A 19,194-nucleotide genomic window follows, 5' to 3' on the forward strand; every position below is an offset into this window, starting at 1 on the left:
GTCTAGCTTCCCAACTTGCAAAATCAATGTCTCGGGTATCGACTGAAACAACAGATCAATCGCCATGGTATTCTTTTTTTCATATGTTGTTCCTGCTTCTATGATATCCCAGACTTTGTGCACCTTGAGGAAAAATTCTTATTCTCATTGCCCACACTGTGTAATTTGTTGAGGTGAGCATCGGACACTGGATTGAGGAAGGCCATCCTCCTTCCTTAGGATTCTCGGTTGCACCACAATATCTCCCATGATTCGATACTGTATGATGTTCGATTTTGAATTCTAATAAAGCTCTGATACTAATTCTAGAATTCAAAGTTAGATAATTAAGAACTCAAAGATTTAATAAAGAATAATTCTCTTTATTAAGCTTTAGAAAACTCTCTCAAAAACTAAAACACTCAAATCCTCAAACTCATAAGTTATATCACACATTGAAATCTCCTTATATAGAGGAAAAATCATTTTTTCTATTAGAATTACAAATTTTTTTTTCTTAGATAACTCTTAAGTATGTTTAGATAACTCCTAATCATATTTCTAATCCTAATAAGAAATATCTAACTTGCTCACCAAGTTAACTTCAAGCTTAAGTCAACATCGATCATCGCCATGATACTTGCCTTCATTGCATCACTAGTTCTGATGCAGCAGAGACCTGGAAAAAAGGAGACACAGCTTGATCTTCTGTTTTACTATAGTCACGAGCCTCACAGCACTGCTGTTTTTTTTGCTCCATGTCAAGCTGTGGTTGGACATTCTTAGGTGTGTCTACCGGTCTGTTCCTGCTCATTCCACAATGCAAAGCATGTTTATCCGTGGAAGCACATGATGGTAACTATCCTTTCTTCTCTAACTGGTTAAAACCTTCTATTCTTTTCTAAAAAGGTATTCTAAAATGGTTGGATTCCTGAATCTCTTACTCTCTTCTTTTCTTATAATTCTCGGAACACTGGAATGTGTAAAGAGAGTTGATACTTTAAAACAATATATGTACTTTGGATCACTTATCTTTTTGTCATCTTATCTAATTGTACCATTTTTTCGACAAGTGTTTACACTTCCTTTTAATTTGATGTCTAACATGCAATCCACTCTTTATATTTTTAATTTGTAATAGTTGACTAGTTCATGTTCTTTTTGTCTTTCAACAACTCTTAAGTCTAAGCTATAATCTGATCTCCATGTCCTCATTTAACACCTCATCGGATTTCAACTGCAGACAAAGAAAAGATCTATTCAAACAAATATCCTAAAAAAGGTGTGCTATCTTTTTGATGCATTTACTTTAGCTTAGATTCTTCTCAGCCTCTAAAGGACTCATCTTGAAGACTCATCTTAAACTCTGTTTTGGTATTGTTTCATTCACACAAATGAACCTAAACTCCTCTGTTTCATTTTTTTTGTGTGGCTAATTCTCTGTGATTAAGTAGGTGAGAAATGCAAGCCATGTCTAGATGTTTACCATTAACGATGGAACCAAAAATCTTTAAACATAAGTTGAGATCTTCAAATCCCAATTAAAAGTGGTCCTAACACATATACAACCCAAAAACACCAACAACTTGCTTCTTAATCTCTAAATGTTGACATCTTCAAAAAAGGTAAGAGGAAGCTCTGGCGATACAGGCATAGTCGCAACACACTTGAACTGTATACAGAGAGAAAGAGAGAAACATGTAAATCTCAAGGACATTGTGTTCTTCACATCTCAACTCAAGAATCATTTCATAATAGCTAAACTAGTTTACCTTATGCTGCTTGTATTTCTCTCTTACAGCTTGTAAAGCTCCTCCTTTTCTGCTCAGGTACAAGTCATGTATCATACCCACACATTCTTTCAGATCACCCGCTTTGTAATTTGTGTATTCTTCCAACATTACACTCTGTTACATTACAACTAAGAGATTTAGTGTCTTAAACAAAGTGATGTACATAAAATTTAGAATGAGAAAAAAAGATTTAGTGTCTTAAACAAAGTGATGTACATAGAATTTAGAATGAGAAACCACGCTTTTACCCAGGGATGTTGTTTTGGACAGATGATGAATCTTGCAAGAAACACAGATGAAGCAGCCACAATAGACGGAAGAAACTTCACACTATTATATTCTAACATGGTTAACTCTGAAAGATAGCTACAGAGAAACTCCAATTGTAAATGTGACATCTGAAAAACAAAAACAAAAATTCTTAGTAAATCAATACTCTAATACATTGCAAAAATGCCTTAATTCAACAAGAGCTTACTTTGAAATCTTCTTGTGCTACTCTTGTGAACCGTCTGCACAACAAAACCAACACAAGCAGAAGCAAAATGAGAAAATGAAGTAACACAACCATTATAAGTCAACAACCAACAAGAAGCGTAAGATTATAACCTTAGAAACGTATTGCTGGTGGGGTTTCCTAATTCAAACTCAAGGGCAAGAAGTATATCAGCTTCCATCTTCACAATCTCTTGTTTTGTGTAAGTGTTGTCTGTGATGTAACAAAAGTCTTCCACATTTGGAGGAGTTATCTCTTCATACTTCCTACAGGAGACCATACATAAGGTAAAAAAAAAAAAGAGATGTTTCAAACAAACAAAAGAGGAAGGCTTAAAGATTGCTTACGAGGCAATAAGCATTGCAGTAACACCCAAAAGCTGAAGCTTCTGCCTATTAACAGTCTTGATAGACAAGAATCTGTCAATGTAAGAGACAGCGAGATAAAGAGTGTCCGAGAGAAGCTTGTACTCTTCAGCAACTTCCACTAACCAATCAACCAAAACTCCTCTCATAATTGGATTTACATCTTTCTGAACCTTCTCAATATAATCAACTAAAGGCTTCGACTTTTCCTTCCCCTGAAGATTTCAACCAAAAACCTAATTCAAATCCTCGAATTACAAATCAACGAGCACGAATCCAGCAACTACTCAATACTCTGTCTAAATACATGAAACCCAGATCGAGAAAACTTTTGTTACCTCTAATTGACGGAGATAGTCGAAGATTCCGGAAACATAAGGAGCACACATCTGAGGATCATCAGATCTCGTGTCGATATCAGAGATTGATTCTTTTGGCGTTGATGTGACATTCGAAATCGGCTTCTTCTTCTTCTCCTTCGTCGGAACCTTAACTGTTTTTCTGGGCTTTTTGGTCGCCGAGACGTTGGACAAGTGCGGAAGCTCGCCGAGCACAACTCTTTTCTTGCTGAGACGCTCCTCGTCTATAATCGCTTCCATGGAAGCTTTTCGTTTCGTCGCTGCTCTCGTCATCCTAACGAAGTTCTCCTTATCGTCGGACATGGTTGGATCGATGGATTCGAGAGAGAGGAAGAAAAAAAAAGTAACGAGAGAGAGATTGAGATTGAGATTGGAAGAGAATGAAGGAGAGAAGAGGGGAGAAAAAGGGAAGGAAGATGCAAAGCGCCATTTTTAGAGATTTGTCGAATCAACATTTGAATTGGCGCTCTCTGTTCTCTTTTCGAATATTTTGAGATGTTTCGAATTTTTGTTTTGGTTACGAAGAATAATCAGACGAATTCTGTGTTGGCGGGATTTCTTCTTTTCTTATTTTTTTTTTCTCATTTTGCCCTTCAATTTTAAAACAATATTAGATTTTATACTGTGCATCCGCACAAAAATTTTGTTTTAATCAAAATTTATAATTTAATATTTTTTTTTATAAATATAATTTTTAATAAGTGATATAAAAAATTGTGTTTAGATCTAATTTTTTTTTAATTTTTTTTCAGTATTATTATGACCATCATAATTATAAAAACATAATTTTAACCTGGTTATTTTATTAATAAAAAAGTAATTATTATTATAAAAATGTATTTTTAACTCGTTCATTTTGTTAATCCGAAAAAAATCATGATTGTGAAACCATAATTCTAACCCATTCGTTTATATTACTTTATAATATAAATATTTACTAATTTTGAAATAATTTTCTTCTAATATCTTGCATGATTTAATAACTTAACTTGCATAAGACTATAATTATAAAAAAAAACTTATTTTGTTCCATCAAATTATTATATAATATTAATATTTATCTATTTTCAATATGTGAAATTTTTATCTGATACAATATGACTAAAAAAATATAATAAGATATTTGTTAATTATATGTGTTAGTCTGAAAATCTTATTTAAATTTTAAAAGTTAAATTAAATCTAACCTATATTTAAGGAAGTTTATTTAAATTAATATCTAGAGACTATAGATATAACCTATATTTAAGGAAATTTTTAGTTATCTAAATTAATATCTAATTTTCGGAATTAAATATATATATATATATATAAAATATTTTAAAAAAAAAAACTTTGAGAATGTTTGGAAACAAACACTAAAAGTGCTTTATGTTTTATAACAAGTAACAATGATTCATTTTTGTTTATATATATATATATATATATAATTTCTATTTAAATTTGGTGTTAATATTATTATGACCGCGAACATAAAAACATAATTATAACCCGAAAATGACAGTTATTATAAAAATATAATTTTAATTCGTTCATTCTATTAATCTGAAAAAGACTGTGGTTAAAAAACCATAATTCTAATCCATTTGTTCATATTACTATATAATAAAATATTTACTAATTTTGAAATATTTTTAGCTTAATATCTTACATGTTTTGACAATTTTACCCTCATAAAACACAATTATAAAAAAACCTAACTCGTCCCATCAAATTATCATATAATATAAATATTTATCAATTTTCAATATGTAAATTTTTGGACTGATTGATTATGATTAAAAAAACGCAATAACATATTTGTTAATCTATTATTTAAATTTTAAATGTTAAATTAAATCTAAACTATATTTAAAGAAGTCTAAAGTAATTTAACTTAATATCTAACTTTTTAGACTTAAACTTAATTGCAATTTTTTATAAATATTTTAAATTTGTTAATCTATTATTTAAATTTTAAATGTTAAATTAAATCTAAACTATATTTAAAGAAGTCTAAAGTAATTTAACTTAATATCTAACTTTTTAGACTTAAACTTAATTGCAATTTTTTATAAATATTTTAAATTTTAAATTAAATATAATATATATTAAAATAAATAATAATCTAAATTGATATCTAATTTTCAAAATTAGTTTTATATATAAAATAAAATATATTTTTTAAAACAATATCGCAATAAAATAGGATAATTTTAAAACAGTTTTTAAATAATTATTTTAAAAAAAAACGTTGGAATTGTTTGGATGCAAGCACTAAAAATATTTTTGTTTTAATATAATAGATATAATATAATAGATTTGGCCTTTCGTTTGTAAATCAGACCTTTGGTTTGTTAATTTTGACCTTCGGTTTGTTAATTTTGACCTTTGGTTTGCTAATTTAGCGGTTTCTTTTCTCATAAACTCTTCGGAGGAAAGACGTTTGGTTGGTTAATTAAACCGAACACCTTAAACGACACCGTACCGAACCCTACTCTTTATCACCCCAAAAAATTGCCACCGGGAAAATTGTCAAAATCCCTAAAAAAATCTTTCCACAATTTACCTCAGGAAATGGCGGAAACCGAGACGATCAGCACCACTTCCACCACACTTCCGGCGACGAAAATCTCAAAGGAGGAGGAGAATGAGCTGGAGAAGAAGCAGGGAGGCATTTCGCTCCGAATCTGGCCACTGTCTCAGAAAACTCGCGACGCCGTAGTCAACCGCCTGATCGAGTCGTTATCCACTGAATCTATCCTCTCTAAAAGGTACGAAATTTTCCCTTCCAAGGAAGCTTCATCCGTTGCGAAATCCATCGAGGAGGAGGCTTACGGCGTCGCCTCCGCCGCCGTGGTGGGTGATGATGACGGGATTGAGATACTTAAAGCTTATTCCAAAGAGATTAGCAAGCTTGTGCTTGATTCTGTGAAGACTCGTCCTTTGGCTTCTCCAAACCCAATCGCTGCCGATGCGAAGGCCGATTCAACTGAAGATGTCAAAGAAGAGGAAGAAGCTCATGTGGATTCGGTGAAGGTCGAGGCTTGAATTTGGTTTTTTTTTGTTATCTCTTTGCTAGATTCGTATGAGATGAGATTCTTGAAAGTTCTTGTAGTGACTAATTATGAATTTCTTAGTTTTTTGCGACCTGATGATGATGATTCTGGACAATCTTCATAGCTTTGAACATTTCCTTTTTTTCTGTTTGTGTGTGCTTTTCGTAGTTTGCTTTTGCAGTTTCGCTTGCTTAATTGTGTTATTAATTTCATTAATCTTACTTTTACAGATCTAATGTTTGGATTCTGTAACTCATGAAGTCCTATAATGTTGAAGTTTGATCTTTCTACTTGGATTTGAAATGGGTTTAATATTGAAATACAGTTGTTTCAAGTGCATTGGGCAGCTAAATAGTTTTTTTAATTCTTTTTTATTTTTGATGTAGGTTTCTCAAGAATTTGAATATGTTCTACTACTTAGTGAAAAGATGAATATGTTTATTTTAGCCGTCAAAAAAATAAAAAAATGTCAAAAGAGGATTCAGAATTTTATTTTAGTTAATCACAGGCTTAATTTATTTGAAAAACTTGATAATGATTATTCGACATTGTTAGACAATAAAACTTAAACTTTTTAAATTGTAATCAATATATCTATTCTCTATTAATAATAACAAAATGAAAAACTATGAATGAATTCTTGAATTATTGTGTCTTTCTATTGTACTTTTTTATTTATAATTGCTAATTTATTCAAATATTACAATTCATGAATTTTTGAACAATTGTATCTTTTTATTATACCTTTTTATTTAGAAAAAATCGCATAAAAACCTTAAAAATAGCAGTTAATGACACTTTAAACCTTCCGAGTTTTATATTAACACTATAAACCTTCAATTCAAAACTCTTAACATAAATAATCTTCAACTTGGATTCTGAATATACATTGTCAATTTTTTAAACGGAATAATTGACTCTTTTTAACTGAGAGAATAAAATCCGTTAAAAATTCAAATTTTCTGATAATTTTAAAACATGTTTAAATCAATAAAAATAATGATTAATTGATAATTATAATAATAATAATAATAATAATAATAATAGTAATAATAATAATAATAATAATAAGTAAACAAAAAAATTACAAAGCTCCCAAATCGATTTAGGGTTCATCTAATTAGAAATTACTTAGAAAAAAAATTAAAAATGGATACAAAAGTGATAAGTTAGCAATTAAGAGAAAGGAGAAAATGGAGCCTTGAATCTTTGAGCTAAAGCTGCCATGAATCCGAGAGATCAATCCGAGTAAGAAAATGAAGCATCTTATCTGCCACTTTCGTGAACGATCCATACGGCGGTACGTAGCGGCAGCGGTAGCGGTGGCGGTAGCGGCGGTGGTAGCGGTGGCGGTAGCGGCGGCGGTAGCGGCGGCGGTAGCGGCGGCGGTAACGGTGGCGGTAGCGGCGGCGGTAGCGGCGGCGGTAGCGGCGGCGGTAGCGGCAGCGGTAGCGGCAGCGGTAGCGGCGGCGGTAGCGACGGCGGTAGCGGCGGCGGTAGCAACGGCGGTAGCGACGGCGGTAACGGCGGCGGTAGCGGCGGCGGTAGCGACGACGGCCTGGGCATTCGTAGATTGAATCAGAAACTTGGTCGCAAGCTCTCGAGCATTGTTGCCATTTCTGTTTTTGATGTCACCATATCTCCTTCAATCCTCGCTCTACAGAATTATCAGTTTGACAATTCGTTTTTCTTTAGGAATAAAGTTTAAAAAACCCTCAACTATTTAATATTTGGATCAAAAAACTACTTGAAATATTTTATAGTTCCAGTTTTCACTCAACGATTTCACGGCCGTTAACGGTCAAACGGAATTAGTAGACTCCGTTATTTTTCAAAACAAGAAAAAGCTGAAAAAACATTCAACTATTTAATCTTTGCCAAAAAAATACCTGAACTTTTCACGTTATCAGAAATCCACATTAGCTAATTTTGGTTTTTGTTTTTTAACATTAAATGACACTTAAAAGCCAACATATCAAAGAGTTTACAACAACTAAAAAAAACTTATCACCAATAGAATTCAAAATAAATTACGACATATTTTTTTTTGAAATTACGATATATTTATAACTAAAGATTCTGTAGATGTGTGCTTCATTTTTGTTTTTGGGCTGATTTAATCTCCACTAAGATGATCTTCATAGATGATTAAAAATATCTATCATGCTTTATTTCAGTTGATCACCTACTAATTTATATTTATTACTCTATTATGAGCCACTGAGATCATTGTTCCAAAGAGTCGATTAGTTAAGAGTTTATATTCAAATTGCCTTTCGGAATAAATGTGGTCTACGAAACCAATACCAAATGAATAATCATCAGCGAATGAATCTGGGAAAAACCATTAATGGATGTGAATAGTGGAGTAGAAGCTGAAACCATATAATATTTCAGGTTTTTTTACATTGAAAAATTAGCTTGTGTGGGTTTTTGGCAACATTAAAAGTTCATGTATTTTTTGGCAAAGATTAAATAGTTGAAAGAGTTTTTTCTTGTTTTGGAAAATAACAGAGTTTACTAATTCCGTTTGATCGTTAATGACTATGAAATCATGTGGTGAAAACTGAAACTATAAAATATTTCAAGTAGTTTTTTAATCTAAAAAATTAGTTCGTGTAAATTTTTGACAACACAAAAAGTTCACATAGAAAACTGGTAAATATTAAATAATTGAAGATTTTTTAAGCTTTTTTCCCGTTTTTCTTTCGCTCTCGAAATTCAGAGGAAATAACCTTATTTCACACTACTTGCCTACATCTAGACAATTGAACGAGGTGCCGTTATTAACAGATGGAAGTCAAACCTTCTTTCTCCACCGTTTCATGTTTTGTGAATTAATGTAATTGTAGAGTATTTTTTTTTTCGTCAATTGTAGAGTATTTTTTAATGGACCAAGATCGTCAATCTCTAATTTAGCTTGTGGAGATACAGAACTTCCGTAAAGTTCAGAAATTTCCAATCTCTTGTATCCAATTTTAACTTTTATCTGGGTAAAACCCAATTATATGAACCCTAAATCGATTTAGGGGTTTTGTGAAAAGAATATTATAATGGAAAATTTTGATTTTTTAAGAAATTTATTTTCCAACGGAGTTAATTATTCTGTTTAAAAAATTGGTGTTGCATACTTGGAATCCATGTTGAAGGTTTTTTATGTTAAAAGTTTTGCATTGAGGGTTTATAGTGCTAGTATAAAACTCTAGAGGTTTAAATCAGTAGCTGCCATTTTAAAGATTTTTTATGCGATTTTTTCTTTTTATTTATAAATGTTAATTTATTCAAATGTTACAATTTTACGGTTGTGTCTTTTCATTTTATTTTATTAATTGTACCATTTCGTACATAACTACTGATTATCAACGGCTGCTTCTCTGAATATTTATGTCTTTTTAAAATTGTATATATTTTGTTCATTGTTTATTATTTATTTTATTGAAATTTTTTTCTTTTCATGCTCTTTTACTTAAACAACATCTTATATATCAATTTATTGTTGATAAATTTCAAATTAACTTAAAATTTCTTAAACAAAAACATGGTTCATTTGCAAGAAATTTTTAAAGAAATGGTGTTACAAGAAAGTTTTTTTAGTAAATGGTTAGTCATGAATAAAGAAAAACTTGAAATGAAAGGTGGAAAATGGGCTCATTTCCCAAGAAAATATTATTTGAACAAAAGCTAAAAAATTAGGACTAAACAAAAAATGGTAATTAACTAATCTTAAAAGGCAATATTTTATTTTATCTTATGAGTTTTTAGTTATATTTTATTTTTTTTAAAGAAAAAATTATTCAGCCATAAATAAAGAAGAATTTGAATTGAAGGATATACCATCCGCTCATTATCTAAAAAATATGAGACAATTATATAATTGATTTGACACAGAAAACATGATATGCCAAACTATAATGGAGATTAAATATGCACTTTAACACAACTAATAGATTTGGATATGAATTGAAAAAGAAGACAACAAAGAACCCAATTTATGTGAAAGTTATGAAGATTTTAGTTTGAAAAAGAAAAAATAAAAAAAAATCACAAAAAGTTTCAAAACAAAATAAAAGGCTAGGAAGAACAAAAAAACCTTAATATGTGAAGAACAATATGAAAAGCTATTATTGAACTATTGTGTCTTTCTATTCATATTATTTTTTATTAATTATACATTTGCATGTATAACAATTATTTTTAAGAAAAGTTATTATTATAAGGTTGTGTCTTTTCGTTTAGATTTTTTAAATTATAACTTTCCCTGAAAAACTATGAATGAACAGTTGTGTATTTCTACTAAATATTTTTTAAATTATCTATTTTTTTATATAACAGCTAATTTTATAAACGGTTAATATTGTATGGTTATGTCTTTTCGTTTGTTATTAGTAAGTATTGTTTATTTAGTGAATCTATGATTCGATTTTTAATGGAAAATGAATGCTGAAATTTTAAATGTTACCGGTTTTTAGTGAATCATTGCAACTATTGAGTTTATGGTTATTTTTCTAAATATTGCAATTCTAAAGATTATGGTTATTTTACCAACCACTGAAACTCTTGAATTAATTTATTTACTAAACATTGCAACTATTGAATTAAGGTTATTTTATCAATCATTGCACATATTGAGTTAATGTTTATTAAACCATTGCAACTGTTGGAATTATGCTTCTTCTAAACTATTGTGACTATTCATTTGTACCCTTTAGAATTCTATATAATAAAAACTATGAGTAGAACATTGTGTCTTTCTGTTTATTTTTTATTTTAAATTCATTATACATTTTCGTGTATAACTATTAATTTATTCAATGGTTAGATTTCTGTAGTTGTGTCTTTTCGTTTTATTTTATTAATTTGTACAATTTCGTACATAAACGCCGATTATGAAAGGTTGCTTTTCTTAATGCTTATGTCTTTTCAAGATTATATATATTTTGTTCCATTTTTCATTATTTCTTTTATTGATTTTTTTAATAATGCTCTCTAATTTTGAAAATTATCTTCTACATCAATTTTTTTGTTGACAAATTTCAAATTAACTTAGATTTTTTTTAGAAAATTATTGTTCATTTGTAAGCAATTGTTACTGAAATGGTGTTAGATGAATTTGTTTTAAGTAGATGGTTAGCCATGAATAAAGAGAAACTTGGAGTGGAGCATGAAAGATCTGTTCATTTTCCAAGAAAATATTTTTGGAACAAAAGCTAAATAATTTAGACTAAAAATGGTAATTCTCTTGGTAATTATATTACTAATCTTAAAAGGCAACATAATATTTGTTTCTATGAGTTTTTAGTTATATTTTATTTTTTTTTAAAAAAAATTCTATTCAGCCATGAATAAAGAAGATTAAATTAGGGGGTCTCACATCCGCTCAATATCCAGAAATAGTTTTGAAAGAAAATTCAAAAAATTAGGACTAAACAAAAAAATGATAATTTTTTGGCAACTTTATCACTAATTTTAGAAGGCACCATAATCTTTTGTCCTATAAGTTTATTATTATATTTAAAAATCTAATTTTTAAAATTTAATTTATTATTAAATATATGCAAGTGTAGCACTACTTTTGGTTATACTAGAATAGTTATATAATTTATTTGATATAAGAAACATGATATACCAAACTACAATGGGGATTAAAATGCACTTTTGAAAGTAGATAATGCAACTAATAGATTTGGATGTTAAGTAAAAAAAAAAAGACAAAGAAAAAACCAATTTATGTGAAAGTGATGAAGATTTTAGTCTTGAAAATAAGAAAATAAAAAATCACAAAAAAGTTTCACGACAAAACAAAAGATAAGGAAGAACAAAAAAAAACATAAATCTGTGAAAAAAATAGTACCATTTTGTCTTTATATTTATTATTATTTTTAAATTAATTGTAATATTTTGTGTATAACAGTTTTTAATATGAAAGGTTATCATTATTATAAATTTGTGTCTTTTCATTTATTTATTTTTTTAAATTATACTTTTTATATATGAAAAACTTCGAATGAACGGTTGTGTCTTTCCATTAAATATATTTTAATTGTATTTTTTGTATATAACTGCTAGCTATTATATGGTTATGTCTTTTGTTATTATTAGTTTGGTGAACCATTGCAATTATTGAGTTTATGGTTATTTTACTTAACATTGCAATTCTAGAGATTATGGTCATTTTATCCACCATTGCAACTCTTTTTTTATAGTTATTTACTAAACATTACAACTCTTGAAATTAAGGTTAATTTACAAACCAGTGCACCTCTTGAGTTAATGGTTATTAAACCATTGTAACTGTTCAAAATATAAACAATTTATTTTTCAAGATTGAAGCATTGTATGTTTTCAAAAATAAAGACACAATTACTTATTGAATGGACACAACTTTTCATTAAAAAGATACAACTTTCTACTAAATTAAATATATATATATATATATAACAATAAGACAGATTTTTGTTTTTATTTTTATTTAGAGATGGATAAACATTTTATTTATCAAGCATACATTTCACCTGCTAAACAACATAAAGTAGAAGTATCTGCTATAGTTACAAGTTTTTCTATTACTATTGGCATAAGATCTATGAGTTCACTATTTTTAAACAAAGAAGATATTATTTATTCAATAATATGATCAAATTTATTTATGTATTGTTTTTCATTTTTTAAAATTTACTCATGCAGAATATTTTTAAAACTTGGCTGATACTGTTTGAATTGTTATTGTGTTTTCCTCCATTTAAGGGTTTAAAAGTTTAATATTAAATTGATATAATATATTTTTTAAAAAAATTTGCTTGCAGGAAACATAAAAAATCAATGAATACTGGAAATTCAATAGAAATAGAAAGTTTCGCTTAACAACAATTTTTGGTTAATAGTATGTCAATTAAATTTAATATTTTTAAAATATACTTTTGGAAAGTTAATTTATATATATTAGTTAAGAATTTATTTTTGAATAGATGGTGATTTTCAACCAATATCAAACGCTATTATCCCCAAAAAAGTTGGAATAGTAAGTATTTCTATTGGTAGTCATAATATTATAACTACTTTTTTTAATATTAGAACTAATAATGTTAACCATTTAAATGAAAATGATGAAGATCACGAAAAAAAAACCAAATAATAATGTAATGCAGTGTCCCGATTGTAATGGTTGGGTTTGGTTATTAGAAAGTATTGAAAGAGATGTAGCTCGTAAACGACCATTGTTCTTAATTTGTTGCAAACAAGGTTGTGTTTTACTCTCTACTGCTCGTGAGCCTCTACCGTTATTAATTAAGTTTTTAAGTGAACATTTGTTTCTCTGATATATGAGAGTATATAATTATATCATAGCTTTTACTTCTATGGATGCAGAAATTGATTATTTTATTCAAAACACATATGGGATATATTGTTTCAAAGTACATGATAAAACTAATTATCTTATTGAGTCTGTACCACTATGTGACGGTGAGTTACCAAAGTTCTCTCAAATTTATACTTTTGATACAGCTAACGAATTAAAAAAATGCCTAATATCACACAATTAAAAATTTGTTAAGCCAATATAATATGTCTAATGCTATATGATGTTATAAATTCAAGATAATTTTAGGTTTCTGAAAGATAATGTTCACTTAAAAATGTATCAAAACTATTTCTAATGGTTTGAAATACAAATATTTTCCAATTTTTTTACAAATCATGAAAAATTTGAATTGTTTTCATACATGATTTTGTACTAGAATTTTATTCTCTTTGTTTGGAGATTTTAACATTTCATATCATGATAATATTTTTAAAATTTTTTTATTGTAAAATATATCTATCAACGATTGAATTCTATCGATAAAATTGATCATGTGGGTTATAATCGTTGTTTAACTTCTTCTCAATGTCAGTCGTATAGTTGTGTTTTATATAAATGTATATGTTGAGTTATACATTGTTACATTAATTGTAAACTATGAACTCAAATAGAAATGTGTGTTAATTGCTTTGTACGATTTCATTCGTCTTTTTATCTTTATATTTTTGAAAGTTATATTTATTTATTTTTTATAATAGTAGTTATTTTTTCAAAAAATTGGATATTTACATCTAAATATCATCACTTGTTATGTTTACTTATAAATAGAATAATTAAAAATTTAATATACTGTATTTCCTCTACGATTTCGTGGGGCTCGATACCTAATAACTATAAAATGAGTATTTTCTGAAAATGATCGGCAGTCAACAATGATGACTGGATGATTTGACATGGTGGCTCCCCTTTCTCATGGGAATATTAAGATTTTTTTGCTTTTGTTGGGTTTCGGGTTTTTGAGCCTCTTTTTTTTGCTCGGGTTCAAATAGTTGTGTATTGAATGTTTACTATTTTTTTTTGCTGCTAGGATTAAAAATGCTTTGGTCAATAAAAGTTGAGATTAAATTTAGTACGTTTAGGGCAGATTAAATTTAGTAAGTTGGCTATTATTAAAAAAATCTGTGGTGGCTTTAGGCGAATTAAAAAAATATAGCCCTTATAAAAAATATAATAAAAAATTATCTTCTTAAACGTATACAAAAATAATAATAATAATAACTGAAACTATAAAAATTCTAAAACATAACTTTTCTTCCTTTTTTTCCTAGAAAATCATTCACCAAACTCACATAATCGAGTTGTTTCACCAATTCCCTTTCTATAGAAATAATAGCCAACCCGTTCAACCTATCTTGCGACATAGTTGATCGGAGGTACGATTATCAATTTTAACTTTGAAAAGCTCCTTTCTGCAGAAGCAACTGAAACTGGAATTGTTAACAAAATCCGATAAGCAATCCAAGAGTTTGGGTAGCCTTGTTCTTTTGTTTCAAAAAGTTTAACACTTCTATAGGTCGCTTGCAGTCTCTTGGAAAAGTTTGTCTTAGAACTTTTAGTTCAAAAAATAAGTCATTTCCATCAACATCTGAATGATTTCCATGCTTCAGATAGGTTTCAAGATTGGTACAAGAAACCATCAAGCTATCCTCATTTGCCTCTTGCAGTTTTTTCGATCAAACAAAAAACCAAATATTTGTTCATACTTCTGAAATTGTTCAAACCTCGCCTGAAGAGAATATAAAGCTTGGTCCATGAGTTGAATGAAGTAAAAAAATCTAAAGTTTTCTTCCGGTGATAAATTCATTGTTTCATCAACTCTCTCTGAATCTTCATCAAAATATTTTTTTCTTCATATAACACGCTTTGCCTTTGTAGGGAATACAGCTTCAATGTCCATGGATTCAGCCAATAGAATAGCTTCAGCTTTTGCTCTCTCAAAACCTGTATCTCTGAACTTTTGGAAATAAGAAATAAGTCTATTTAACTGAGCAATAGCAGAATCAAACCGATAAAACCGGTCAAACACAAACTTTGTTTTGAAAGTTAGTTTTTATGCTCAAAAAGATTCGTAATTGATGTTGCTACTTATATATTGAAGAAAACTTATAGGCTTCCTCCTTAGATATCGATGTGGGACTTTGTTAATTATGATTGTTTCAAGTTTTTAGTTAATTTCCTATTTCAAAATTTTCCTTTTCATTTATAAATATCCATAAAAATAAATATCAATAATGATACTAGTATATATGCTTTTCTAATCCAGTAAATTGTGGCCTTTTTTTTTTAACTTTTTGGTGGCCTTAGGCAAATGCCTAACTCAGCACACATAAGTCACGGCTCTGGTTTAGGGTCAAAATTCAATAGTTATAGGAATTCTTTTCCCCTACACCAAATACAGAGAAACAAGTGGTAGAAAGAAAAAAATTCCGACAAAGTAAAACTAGAAAAAGGCACATATAAGGAAAGTCAAAGCAACAAAGGGCTGGTTGACATTCACAGCACGACTAGATGAGTCGGTTTTTGATCTTTGAGTTTGCTTTTCTAACAACCTCTTTTTTTTTTCATTTACTCAAAGTAAACATTCATTCACATAAGAGTATTACACTTAATCTGGTTAATCTTCCTTCACAAGATTTTGTAACCAAAGTGGGATACAACTACAAATTTAAGGATCATGGATCTCAAAATCTTAAAAGTGATCATCTATACAATCTACAGCTCTGTTGCAAGAAACGCAGATTGAATTGAAATGAGAAACAGTCAGAACTCATTGCCAATGTGGAATCTTTCCGGTCAGATCGATTGTAGAACGGGCCAAGTTTTTATAACAACCATGATGAATACTAAAGAAGACGATTTTATTGTATAACAGTCTTCAAAAGAACGATTCAAGCTCTATTCATCTTTAATTAAACAAAAAGTTATAGGGAATGACAGGTAGCACCTTTTAGCAGTAAAGGCTTCGGTTTTGTATTGTTTTATATATATAAAGATTTTATTGATATATTAAGCCTAACTCCTAAGTAATACAAAGCCGGCAAGGATCGAAACTCTTCCAAAGCGGAAAACTAAATTTCTCCAAGACTAATCCCTATAAGGAAGACAACCGAACGATAATACACAAAATACAAAAGTCAAACTCTAGCCAAAAATAGGAAGCTAAGACTTTTAGACGATCCATGCAAACTTGAAAGAGAAAGTTAGCAGAAATGAAAGAGGAAGTTAGCATAAATCACAAAAGCAAAAAACTAAAAAGGACCAGTTGAATATCTCATTTAACTCTTGTCTTGGAAGTTGGAATCTCTACACGAACACACACGACCGACAAAACCATGAGTTCAATCCAATCAACCAAAACTTCTGCAAAATCCCAAAACACAAAGACCTCAAAGGTTGAAGAAATATTAAACCACTTCAAAGTAACCACAACTCCAACCTTTGAACGGCTAACACGAATTAGAGGAAACTGGTAGGACCAACGAGAGAAACCAACCCTTAAAAACACCGATTCAAAAAATTACTCTGGTTTCTGTTTTGTGTTGGATTTCTATCCACAATCAGGCAATGCATTTGCTTTTTAGAAATCGAATAATACCTCTTTGTACAATAATCATTTTTCTACTATTACATACTTTCCTATTGAAAATTAACAAAATCAAACATTTACATGCAATGGACGGATAAAGCTACATGTTACGCGTTACATCTCCTTGAATAAATCACTCAACAAAAACATTCGATTTACATATTTAAAATAATCCAACAAAAATGGAGAAAAATATTTGGAAGAGATCGAAATAGAAGTGGTAACTGTTGATTAGTGACCACGACCTCTTCTGCTCGGTCCAGACGCTAACCGGAAACCATAGCTCTTCATCAATGGAGGTTGATTTCTTGAGTTTTTCTTCACCTTCATGGCCACCGCCGATTGATCTTGGCCGTTCATATCTGTCAAAGGCTTTGATCGTAGGGTTCTGCAATCAACTTTCCCAAACATCAAAGACGAGCCAACCAATGAGAAGATCATAAACATCACAAACACATTAATCTTCTTCTCCATAGGTATAACTTTATATTCGGCAATTACTAATATCTCTTTTTCTCTCTCTAGCTATTCTTGTTCTCTTTTCTTTGGAGATCAAGTATAATGGCTTCTTGATTTTTTTTATATACATGAGTTTGTGTGCGCGTTTGTAAGCAAAGAGCATTAAATCTTGACCAAGAATGTTGGATTATCTCATTTTGTTATCGCGTTTTACATATATTTTAATTGAAGTCTTCAGGTTCAATATTATACTATTTATATAAGGTAGACAAAACCGCTGATGTGTATTCATATTACAAGTGAATATCTGAATCAATTTTTCCAAACTACCTGCTTTTCCACAAGAGATGTTGTTGAATTCTATGACTTTCATAAAAAGATTGAAAACGGCATTTGTTTATAAGAAATAAAAGTAGGAATTGGATTAATAGTTAGCAAACGTTGTAAAAAGTGGAATTTTTATTGGTTAGTTAGACCAGTAGGTTTTCTTATTGAAGAAACAACAACCTTTCTTGAGTGTGAGCTGTTAAATTTTGACTTTTGTTTTTTTCGTATTCGGTATGAGTTAACACGGTGTGAAGTCATGCATGAGAGACCAAATATGTTGTGTGAGAGGACAAATAGGTAAAATCCAAGCGGTGGGATTTAGTTGCTGACGAGTGATGATGCGAGAGCAACAAAAACAAAAATAATTGTTGCCTTAAGGCACATAAAGCATGTGCTTCAAGCCACAAAATTTATTATGTAATTTAGGGGGCACACTTAGAAATACGATCATGTAAATGTATTGCAATAATTCTATTTCCATTGTCATTACATCCCACACTTCGATTAATGTCATCATGGTTTGTGCTTTATTTTGAGTTTTTTTTGTTTCTTTTCATTTATCAATTTTAAATTTTAAATTGTAAAATTAATTTTGATACAAAAATATGATCATGATAGTGTAATTTTACTAGTAACTAAATAATGTTAGACGATATTATTTTTTACTTCAAATATCATTAGGGCCACACTAATTTTTTTAAACTTTAACCCACATAAATATACGGGCCGGGCCGGCACTGTATTTTGTTAAGAATTATTATAAGAAATGATCAATCCGCCAACACAGTTTGTAAAAATAACTAAGCATAGAAAACGATACTGTACAATTTTTTTTATACCTTTTTACCCCTAGAAATCTATACGAGGAGATTTCGTGTCAGATCAAATAGAAATAAAATATGGGTTTTAAATTATGTCATTAATGGACCACTGTTCAATGTTAACATTTCTTCAGACATATTTTTCATAGAATGAATTTATTGTATATCAATGGTTAATCAAAAAATTAAGTTTATAGCATTGATAAATTAATAATTAGGTAACTATCAAAAAGAATATATTATTTTATCCAATTCTATCCTTCTTACTTTGTTTATTTACAAAATTATCATTGATTTAATTTTTTTTTCTGACAGATTACACTGGAAATACTGTTCACCCACCGACTAGTAACACTGTCAATCAAACGTCCGATGACACTATTCATTACCAAAAATCATCTTGTTAACATGCTAAAAAGAATTAACATGATAACAATTATTCTGTTAACGTCTAATATAAAATGTTAACGTGCTAATATTAATAATGTTGTATAATTAATTAACATGATACCAATTATAATAACATATTATATAAATATTAACGTATTAACACTAATATCTGGTATTTATAACGTGTTAACAATAATATCCGATACTTTTTGTGTGTTAAC

At 29.4% G+C, this 19,194-nt stretch overlaps 3 protein-coding genes across 4 annotated transcripts; 1 reads left to right on the forward strand and 2 right to left on the reverse strand.

Annotated features, from left to right (window-relative positions):
• Positions 1 to 1,515: 1,515 nt before the first annotated feature.
• Positions 1,516 to 3,540, reverse strand: LOC18020501 (putative cyclin-A3-1). 2 transcript variants are annotated; one of them, XM_006403237.2, is made up of 7 exons: positions 2,972 to 3,540; positions 2,616 to 2,848; positions 2,382 to 2,534; positions 2,251 to 2,284; positions 2,021 to 2,170; positions 1,752 to 1,886; positions 1,516 to 1,651 (listed from the first exon to the last, which is right to left on the reverse strand). In XM_006403237.2, the coding sequence occupies exons 1-7, from the start codon at positions 3,293 to 3,295 to the stop codon at positions 1,580 to 1,582; spliced, it is 1,101 nt and encodes a 366-aa protein (XP_006403300.1). In that variant the 5' UTR covers positions 3,296 to 3,540; the 3' UTR covers positions 1,516 to 1,579. The 2 variants fall into 2 exon arrangements, with proteins under 2 accessions (XP_006403300.1, XP_024013278.1); XM_024157510.1 differs by lacking the exon at positions 1,516 to 1,651 and having other exon boundaries at positions 1,834 to 1,886; positions 1,989 to 2,170.
• Positions 3,541 to 5,233: 1,693 nt separating this feature from the next.
• On the forward strand, positions 5,234 to 6,297 carry LOC18020502 (WPP domain-containing protein 1). Its single transcript, XM_006403238.2, has one exon. It carries the CDS (start codon positions 5,549 to 5,551, stop codon positions 6,020 to 6,022), a length of 474 nt encoding a protein of 157 aa, XP_006403301.1. The 5' UTR covers positions 5,234 to 5,548; the 3' UTR covers positions 6,023 to 6,297.
• Positions 6,298 to 17,073: 10,776 nt separating this feature from the next.
• Positions 17,074 to 17,588, reverse strand: LOC18020503. The gene has a single exon (XM_006403239.2). It carries the CDS (start codon positions 17,448 to 17,450, stop codon positions 17,208 to 17,210), a length of 243 nt encoding a protein of 80 aa, XP_006403302.1. The 5' UTR covers positions 17,451 to 17,588; the 3' UTR covers positions 17,074 to 17,207.
• Between the last annotated feature and the right edge of the window lie 1,606 nt (positions 17,589 to 19,194).

The sequence above is a fragment of the Eutrema salsugineum genome, unplaced genomic scaffold (assembly GCF_000478725.1).
Source record: "Eutrema salsugineum unplaced genomic scaffold, Eutsalg1_0 scaffold_17, whole genome shotgun sequence".
Lineage (NCBI taxonomy): Eukaryota > Viridiplantae > Streptophyta > Magnoliopsida > Brassicales > Brassicaceae > Eutrema > Eutrema salsugineum.

What these genes read in the sequence shown, in the direction of transcription:
- LOC18020502 (XM_006403238.2), top strand. Translation starts at nt 5,549, where the DNA reads ATGGCGGAAACCGAGACGATCAGCACCACTTCCACCACACTTCCGGCG.
- LOC18020503 (XM_006403239.2), bottom strand. Translation starts at nt 17,450, where the DNA reads ATGGAGAAGAAGATTAATGTGTTTGTGATGTTTATGATCTTCTCATTG.
- LOC18020501 (XM_006403237.2), bottom strand. Translation starts at nt 3,295, where the DNA reads ATGTCCGACGATAAGGAGAACTTCGTTAGGATGACGAGAGCAGCGACG. An exon ending in ACTATCTCCGTCAATTAGAG is followed by an intron (nt 2,849 to 2,971) that starts GTAACAAAAGTT and finishes TGAAATCTTCAG; the next exon opens with GGGAAGGAAAAGTCGAAGCC. An exon ending in GTCCAAAACAACATCCCTGG is followed by an intron (nt 1,887 to 2,020) that starts GTAAAAGCGTGG and finishes GTAATGTAACAG; the next exon opens with AGTGTAATGTTGGAAGAATA.